The 9,557-nt window shown below is 41.3% G+C and overlaps 2 protein-coding genes across 2 annotated transcripts; both read right to left on the bottom strand.

The window, feature by feature from the left end:
* Positions 1–2,178: 2,178 nt before the first annotated feature.
* On the bottom strand, positions 2,179–3,345 carry nppcl (natriuretic peptide C-like). Its single transcript, XM_050047520.1, has 2 exons — positions 3,213–3,345; positions 2,179–2,977 (listed from the first exon to the last, which is right to left on the bottom strand). Exons 1-2 carry the CDS (start codon positions 3,309–3,311, stop codon positions 2,681–2,683), a joined length of 396 nt encoding a protein of 131 aa, XP_049903477.1. The 5' UTR covers positions 3,312–3,345; the 3' UTR covers positions 2,179–2,680.
* Positions 3,346–5,891: 2,546 nt separating this feature from the next.
* LOC126392217 (condensin complex subunit 1-like) lies at positions 5,892–8,981 on the bottom strand. Its single transcript, XM_050047515.1, has 4 exons — positions 8,772–8,981; positions 8,514–8,682; positions 8,001–8,120; positions 5,892–6,207 (listed from the first exon to the last, which is right to left on the bottom strand). Exons 1-4 carry the CDS (start codon positions 8,925–8,927, stop codon positions 6,125–6,127), a joined length of 528 nt encoding a protein of 175 aa, XP_049903472.1. The 5' UTR covers positions 8,928–8,981; the 3' UTR covers positions 5,892–6,124.
* Between the last annotated feature and the right edge of the window lie 576 nt (positions 8,982–9,557).

Below are 9,557 nucleotides of genomic sequence, written 5' to 3' on the forward strand. Positions count from 1 at the left end.
AAGTGAAAATAAGCTCAGTTGTTTCGTCAGTTTACAGACTCTCAGATTGATCCTTTCTTCATCGTGGACTTTTGTGGATTGCCCCTTAGTTTAAGGGAATTCATGTCTTGTCCTCAAACTGGGCACATTGCTCGTACATAGAGTGCCAAACTGAATCATATTTATGTATACATATTTTATAAATATCTGGTGAGACATATGAGATTATCTGACAAAGATGCCAAAATATTCATTTCCGTTTCCCTGTAGAGTGATTCAATATTTTTGCCCCAGGAACTTGGCTTTGTTGTAAGAATGAAACCAGTTTTAGAGGCAGTAGAGGATCTTACATACAGTTGTTATTAAGATGGGCCACCAACACTCCAGAATGATGGGGGAAGAAATGTAACTTCCTCCAACAGGCATTAGAAGATTTAATAAAGCATTAAAGGAAATGGCCTCTGATACCCCGAACAAGTTTTGTGGATTAAAAAACTACACTGGACTTCTTGTCGGCATGAGGGTCAGTAAGTACTGTCTGTATTTTCATTCTAAAGTGGCCATATCCTTTAAGAGTTTAAAGGGACAGTTCACCCCAAATCAAAAATACAAGTTTTTCCTCATACTTGTGGTGCTACTTATCAATCCAGAGTGTTTTGGTGTGAGTTGTTGAGTGTTGGAGATGTCTGCCTTCTCTCGAGGATAATGGAACTAGATGCTACTTGGGCTGTGGTGCTTAAAGCGCACAAACAAAAAACCTGAAAAACTCAACAACAATGTCTCTTTTCAGAAATCATGACCAAGTTGTTCAAGATTATTGACAGACCTTGGTTTTAGCAGGTGCATGTAGGAACTATTTTCCTTCGACAGAATTACACCCGTCAATCGTACCGCCACGCAGAAGGAAGCGTGCATCTACTCATGAACCAGAGGGTTGTGACAGCGCAAGGTGTAAACATTAATGGCATCCTCCTCAGCTGAGCTGTAACATCAGCTACCTCAGTGGGGCTAGATGAGCTGGCAGTAGATGCACACTTCCCTCTGTACAGTGATACATTTACTAGATGTAGTTCGGTAGAGAGAAAGTAGTTCCTACAGGAAACTGCTCACAACAAGGTCTGTAGATTATCTTGAGTAACCAGGTCATGATTTCTGGAAAGAGACATTGCTGTTGAGTTAATCAAGTTTTTTTGTGTGCTTTGAGCACCACAAGCCAATTGACCACTGCTAAGCCCCGCCCCTTTGTGATGATCCGACAAGCTGTCGGAGTAAGCATAGAGCCCACTCTGTAACTAACTGCACTCCCTGAAGTAATAGTATCATATTTTTGGAAAAATGAAACAGTGATTCCAGAGAGAAGCAGACAGAGGGGTCTACAGTCTGTGTTTGAAGGATATATCCAGGATGTCAAACTGACTCAGCAGCAACAACAGGTTAAAAAGACATCAGACACAAAAAGGCATCATCACCACCAGACACCAAACAACGTTCATCTGCACACACTGTGATGACACAGAGCTGGTTGAATATCAGTAAAGTTTCCCTGCTTCCCTTCACTGGTTCCTGTACAGCAGGGTCAGTCTTTGTTTCACTGTTATAATCATTAAAAAGCAGCATGTGTACATTCAGTAGGCTATATCTTCAGTAGCTAGCTAGCTAACCCTACACTTTTCAGGGTTTGATTTTGGTTTTGGAACAGGGAAGAAACGTATATCTTTTTCCAATCTCTCCAGGTAACGAGTATCATTAACACACGACGTGCCCCAGGCACAACATTTAGCTCCAAATCCACAAAACCAGCCTGAAAATGAGGGAATCTGAAAGGACTGCATTAGAGTCAATGGAGCACAGCTGTGTTGCTGTCGGATCCTGGTCTGAGCCGGCCCGATGCTACATTATGATTGGCCAGTCTGTGTCCAGGGGCGGGACTTAGCAAAGGGTCAATTGCATCTAGTTCCATAATATTCAGGAAGAGTATGACATATTATATTTACAGAACCAAACCAATCCAGTCTAGGTTGATAAATGCACAACAGTGAAGAGGAAAAAATATGTAATTTTGATTTGGGGGTGAACTACCCCTTTAAAAATGTCTGTCAGAAGAATTTGAAGACACACTGAGATGAAGCATGTCAGTTAGCAAACTGGGATTTAGGAGTGAAAGTGAATTTCTCTGAGCAAAAAGCAGAACACCACAAATGTCAAATCCATTTATTCATGCAAATCATAAGTAAACAAAAATAATCAGCAGGAATCACAGGTGCCATCATTTTTTAATTTCTACGTCCATTAAACCCGATTTTACACACGACCCCCAGCCACAAATTTAACAACTGTCTAATCACATTAACTGTACGAAGACAAATGCTGGAAATACATAAAGTGCCAATTTACTTAAAAGAATAAAAAAACAAGCCGAACAATTAAAGATGATCATCTGATGTAAATATAGCTCACATAATATTCAGTTTAATACTTACACATGGAATAAACTACAGCTGCTCTGTTAAAACAGCCACAACAGTGTGAAGCATCTGATCTACGCTGGATGAAACCACATTAGCAACGCTGCAAGTTTACACCATACTACATGTAGTCTACACGCATGTAAACACCCTTCAGTGCATGTGAACGCCTTTGCATGTGTGTTTTTCCTTATGATACTCTAAGAAGGATGTCATCAGTCTTTATTCTCTCTGCACTAACAGCCCAGTCCGCTCATGGACCCGATCCGATCCAGTTTCAGGCCAAAGCACCCTCGGTTCCATCCCCTCCGTGACCGGTCCGGTTCTGCTCTCTTCTGATTGGCCAGAGCGCCCTTCAGCAGGCGCAGCCAGGGGGTCTCAGCCTGTGTTTGTGCGTCAGCCCATTTGGGGTACTCTGCCGCTTTGGCCCCCGAGGAGAAGGTGGACTGCTCCTCTGGTTGGCTGTTCAACAGGTTCTCCAGGTCGTCCAGGGTCAAAAGGTCATTGTAGCGCTCCAGAAACTGCTCCATGAACTACAGAGGAGGAAAAATAGATTCAATTTAATTGTCAGGGAGTGTACGAGGGAGAATAATTCAATCAGCGATACATTTCATTACTCTCCTCTTATTCTTTCCTGCTCTCCCTCCCCTCCTTCTGCACTATTCTCTCATCTCCGTCATCCACTCTGAATTCTCCTCAATCCACTCTTTTCTTCCTCTTTTATCTTCCCTCCTCCCCCTTCACCTCCCTCCCTCCCTCCCTTCATACCTGCACAGCATCAGGAGAGGGGTGCAGAGCGCGAGCCTCGGTCATCTCCAGAGGTGTCAGGAGGAGCAGAGTGGCACAAAGCAGCACAGGACACAGCATGGCAGCAGAGATGAAGAAACAGGAAAAACTGGAGCAGGAAGACTGAAAATGCACTGGCTGCAACTGTAAGATAAAGAAATGAATTTAGAAATGCAAATAATTTATGCAAAAACACTAAAATACATTCACACTCTTTATAAAATAATAGTTTTAAGAAATATCTGCTGGAAAATGATGTGAGTAGTCTTTCCAGACACTAACCAATCCTCCATCGGTGTCTTCCTGGATTTTTACACATTTTTTATTTGTATATTCAACATACAGAAAAACACTGTTAAACACAGATAAGAAATGCAACAAATGAAATGTATATAGGGCATCCGACCGGAGCTAATTTGCAGCCCCCGTCCCTGGTTAGGCTTTTTTTCTAAATTAAACCAGCAAAACATATGAGTTAGAAAAGACAGAATCGGGATATATTTATTATATATTATAACTACATCAAGTTTTTTCATTCATTTAAGAGAACATTTTCTTCTGCATGTAATAATTTTGAATTTATGGGTCGATAAGTGTCTCAAGTTAGGTGGTAACCTGTTGATAATAATGACTAAAAGAACTTAAAATGATATTTTGATTTTATTACTTTATAATAATACCAAAGGCTCTTAAGTTGTGATTTTTTTTTCTTGTTACAAAATTTGTAGTTTGCTTTAAAAAAAAAATTAAACAACTTTTACTGTATGCAGTTCCATTCGTAGCTATACCCAGTCTTCACTGTGATTCTCCTTCCTTCACTCTGGGAGAAACTATTCCAGTGGATAATAAGTATAAAATAAAGAATATAACATAATATCTGACTAGTTAAAAAGATAAGTTTAAGAATGCTCACCTGTTGTGTGGTTTGTCTCAGAGCTCTGTGTGTCTTCTTGTCCTCTCACAGACTCTTCTCCATCTCCCTGGTTCTCGGTCTCTCGGCTACCTCTCACTTGTTGGCACCTGCAGGGAGCATCACTATCTCACCCGGCTGACTCCTCCTACTCCTCGCTCTGTGATGGAATTGAAAGGATGGTGGGTTTTTTTTTTTCCTTCCTCTTGCGTCTGTCCTCTTGGCAGAAGCTGAATGTTGGGGCATCAGCTGGGATGCTGCAGAGGTTTTGTAGAGCCAGAGATGACCCCCCCCCCCCTCCTCTCCTCTCCTTCCCACCCCATCTTCCTCCTCCTCATCTCCTTTTTTCTTTGGAGTGATGTCATAGCCTCGGAGAGAGTGATTGTCATTGCCAAGGTGACTGTGTGCACTCTGTGAGCCAAACTGTGCTGCACAAAGCAAGGTCAAAGGGCATGTCCGCTAATGCCTTATCAATGAGAGCGGTGAGTTATGAACTAGCTGCAAAGATTCATGTCACGACATCACCTGAATTATATATTTCCTATGCTGTGACGATGCTCCTCGTGCGTATCAGCCTCCCTCTCTCCCTCTTTGTCTCCGGGGTCTTTCCCAGCATGCACTGACCTCCCCTCTCTGTTGGGTAAGTTACAGTCTGTCAGTGCCATCTGCTCCCTGTACCCCCCGCCGCCAAATTACAACACTAGCAGGAGCTGCACGATTCAACACACTGACCTCAAAGTTCAGCAGCCTCTGATTATTTCAAGTAAATAAACCCCCAGCAGTTACAAATGTACGTCAGATACTGGGCATGCAGTCAGTGAATATTCTCTCTTAACTATTAAAGCAGCTACTGTGAGCAACATGTTTTCATACCTGCATGAACAAGCAGCTTTGTAGAGCTCTAAATAAAGTTATAAACAGGGCTCATTTATTCCTGTTTTTGCACTTAGTACCCACTGAATACATTTAACTCAAATTTATCCTCGGATAAAACCTAAGTGCTGCTGCAATCACACTGTTAGCCTGTTGTCGGCAAGTGTCTTTACATAACATATCAATCACACATACAGAAATGCACCCCTCTCATCTTTTCGGAGAGGACAACGTGTGGGAGAAGGAGTAGGCGAAAAAGGAGAGAGATTAGCAATGAGGGGAGGGGAGGGTTAAACTAGCGTGCATGCAATGTCAGTGAAGAGAGGAGCGCTGTAAGAGGAAAAAGTAGGCAACGCAGAGTAGGAGGAGGTGGAGGAGGAGGAGAATGGGAGGGAGAAAAAGCACCAGGCAGAGCGCGGAGGGAGACCTACAAAAGAGATTGATTACAGGAGAACAGAGGCGGCCAACGAGGCAACAGCAAATGTGTCAGACAGAACGAGAAGGAAAAAAAACCAAACATGATTGTAAATAAACAACATAGAGCCGCAGTCGCTGGCGAAGAACTGAGTGAAAGTGTTTCTCGTCTGATAAAGACTGAAATCTGATATGGACGAATAAGAAAGGAAAATTGAGGGAAATGAAGTGGAGAAGCATGTGGGGTTGTAATACTGTCTGGGCAAGCTGTGACAACCCATTAAACACCTCTGTCCAAACACATGATACAAGCAGACATTCAAAGCTGCTTGTAATGATGGTATAAATTTACTTGACATAACCCCGCAGACACCCAACCCTTCGCACATCTCTTAGTGTCAAGCCTCTGGAGGTTTCTTCAGCGTGCAGAGGCCGGTGAGTGACGCAGCTCAAAATGAGACAGACAGCCGCAGAGTTCTTATTAAAACCAGAAGAGGGTTTATTAAAAGACGTCTTGATTCTATGTCATTAGATATGTCATCAGGCTACTTTAGTTTGGTACCAAGTACTGACATCTTTAAAAAAAAAAATATACAAAAAGATTAAAATGTAAAAACATGTAAAAATGCAACGCATCATTTCAGACAAAAGATTAAAGGAAGAAACACAGAAAAAAGACAAAACAACAAAAGACACATCAGTTTCTGAGGCGAGCTCGTCGGGATGTGCGGGCGATGGGTGTCGTCACTTTCGGGGTCTCACTCTCGGCCATTACAGCATCTGATGAGAAAATAAATGAAGGTTAGAAGTCGAGCAAGTGATGGGCTGTTGTTGCAGACGAGCTGTAGAATAATTACTGTCAAAAAAGCCACAGATAAAACTTGTCCAGGAAAGTGTTTATTTCAGTGAATTAGTGGGGTTGAGTGCGATACACCGGTATTGATGATAGAAAGTGCTACTAAAAATGAAATATTAATATAAAGTCATAATACACATATGGTAATATGTGTAAATAATCCAGCGCCTCTTAAATAATTTCAGTTTCTTTCCGTTTTCACTTTGTCTTCCTCCCCAACACCACCTGGGTGCCTTTTCATTATTCATCAAGCGTAATTGCTCTTTTTGTACAGTTATGGCTACAGACCTTCTCTCCACGTCACTACACTCACATTTTAAGTGTAATTTATTTTATGCTTTCCCAATGCCAGTAGACCTGACCCATGAACATGGCTCTACAGACAGTAGACAAGTATGTCTAAAAAAAAGAATTTCCCTTTCCTTTTTCGCTGGTTTGTCACTTTTTAAATCACAGATGTGCCGGAAAACAGGCAAGTAAACAGTAGAAAGCAGCATGAAGGACAATGGAAAGGTTTTAGTGGTCACTTCTTCTTCTTTTTTTTAATCAGTTTATTCGCTTTCTATCTCAAACTCGATGCTGACTAACTTTGGATGATTTTCGAGTGCTGCTTGGACGGATTTTGTGGTGGACCATCATTGCATGGTGCTGCAAAAGGGGCGAAAATTAGCATGTCCACTTGAGTGTCATGGTTCCATCACTGCCAATCGGAGCTGGAGCCAATAAATACACCCAACTACTGCAAAGTACCTGTCCTGGAAGTGAATGCTGATTGTAACCTTTCCCCACTAACGACAAAAACCAGATGATAGTGGGTTTGTTGTCCTGTGGGAAAGGAGTGACAGAAAATCTTATGCTGTGTAAACACTTCAAAAATGTACCATGTACTCGCCACTTAAGCTAATCACATGTTGACATTATATTAATTCCTAATTTGTAGATTGATTTAATCCTTTCAAGTTGTTTGCTATCAAATCCATTAGAGATTATCTCCAGATCTTGGATTAGTGCTGCTGCAATGCACTGCTCACTTTTAAGAGCAAAAGTCCAAAATCCTCTTAGACAGACACCTGGTGTGGTTCAGCCCAGTGCTCCCAACACTCTGAACCTCGTATTGATCCACAATTAAATCACTGACTTGTGCCAAAATATCAGTTCTATAAATAACACCAATAGTTGAAACGACTAGTTGAGGAAGGAGATTAGAAAAAAGTATCCAGTATCTATTTAGATAATTCATTATTTGTTTAGTAATTTTCAAGTAAAAAATAACATACATTGCCTCGTTCCTGCATCTAAAATGTGAGCATATGTGGCTTTTATTTGTTTAGCGTGACAGTTAGCCAAGTGGCTTTGGGTTTTGGACAGCTGGTCAGACAAAAATATTTGACGACATCACCTTGGTCCTTAAAAATTGTGACAGGCACTACTTTCTGACATTTTATAGGCCAAACAAAAACACAAGAAGTATCATCATTTTAATAAATAAAATATAGTTATGGTGGGTAATTGCAGGCCTAAATAAATGTAATTTATATATTATGTAAATATATGTTGCTAAAGATACACATTAAATGGAGAATCATGTTTATTTCCAAATAAAAGCTCAATTACTGTAATTAAAAAAAATAAAAAAAATAAAAAAAAGAGAATATAAGTTGATAGGCAGAAGAATCCTTAAAAGTAATTTTCACTTTAAAAAGGTGGCTACACTTACCCTCTTCATCCTCCTCTTCATCACTGCTGAAGGTAATCACAGGTTTCTTGGACTTGCGAGATTTCTGAGGCGTAACGAAACTGTCATCGCCGCGGCTGGAAACAGAGGGCTTTGCTTGACCTGCAACAAACACAGAACATTTTTTTTTTTTTGGTCCACACACAAAAATAACAAATAACAATAATAAAACTAATAATAATATAAAATTCTGATTGCAAAAACAGCAACACTCTCTCACAGACACATTAATGCTACGCCATCACAGCTCATCTCTGCACGCCATAGTCTGTTGACATTTGTCCGCTGCGCAACACTACATCATGTTTCATTGCTCTGATTGGCTGTAGGTCTATCCAACTGTGTCCGGAGGCATTGTGTTCTACAATTCTCGTTAATGTCCGATGGAAATGTAAAGCTAACCTGGAGCTTCCATACAAACTTGCATTTGTATTTTGATCGGGCGACATCGGCCTTACAACAGGACCCTTTAAAGAGAAATCCTACAACACTGACCTCTTTTTGATCTTGTACGACCTCTGGTGGGCAGAGGTGTGCGCGTGACCGTCTTCTCAGAGGGTCCTCCTTCTTTTTGGTTCTCCTCATCCATCTCAGGACTTTCCACGTTCTCCAGCCCCCGTGTGTGAACTGCAGTCAGCCGCTTCTCAAACTCATCTATCTGGGCCTGGGGAAACAAATGAACAACAGTAAGCACAAAATTTAAATCAAAATTTAAAGAAAACATCTACTTGGAAATTGGGATGTGTACAACACCTTGAACTGGGCTTTGGCCCCGCGGCGGAGCTTGGCCATGATGGAGAGCAGAGGCTGGTAGACTCCAGGCTCTGTTAACTTGTCGCTGTAACACTCCCAGCATTCCTGCAGCCTCTTGAAACCGCGCTCACACATGGACAGCAGAGACAGAGACATGGCCAAGTCACACCACTGACGCTCCGTCCTAAGAGAGAGGTAGAATGAGAGTCATCAGGATTAAAGACCAAACCTGATTAGAAACTATGTGAAATGCATAGAAATGCTCGATCCTCAACATAAAAACTCATTACTCATGAATATAGCTTTGCCCTGGCATTTGGACCAAATCTCATTTTCCAGCAACCTCTTATATCTAAATTCACTTTGCCATTGTGTAATGTAAAATGTCCTTCCTTTGAGCTGGGGGTATGGATAAAGCATGAGTCAGAGGCAGACTAAGGCCCGGCCGGGCCAATTGTTCTGTCTACATTCCCCAACTATACAGGAAGACAGTTTCCATAACAAAATGAGTGAATAAGATGTGTAGGTGAACTGTAGAGGCGAGGTTAGTTTGTTTGTGTAACGTCTTTGAACAAGGGAAATATTAGTGCCGCTTGCTTTTGCTTCAAATGATAAAACAAGCTCTGACAGGAGCTAAAATATGATGGTGGAGATTTTATGGATACTATTAAATATGGAGCCCAAGCTTTTTTTCATTAGGCTGTTATCCAAAAGAAAATACATAAGGGAGAAAGAGCAAATCTTTTAAGATGTATGTATGTTACAGTCCAAGTATTGGTAAATGGA

Source organism: Epinephelus moara, chromosome 6 (assembly GCF_006386435.1).
Source record: "Epinephelus moara isolate mb chromosome 6, YSFRI_EMoa_1.0, whole genome shotgun sequence".
Taxonomy (NCBI): domain Eukaryota; kingdom Metazoa; phylum Chordata; class Actinopteri; order Perciformes; family Serranidae; genus Epinephelus; species Epinephelus moara.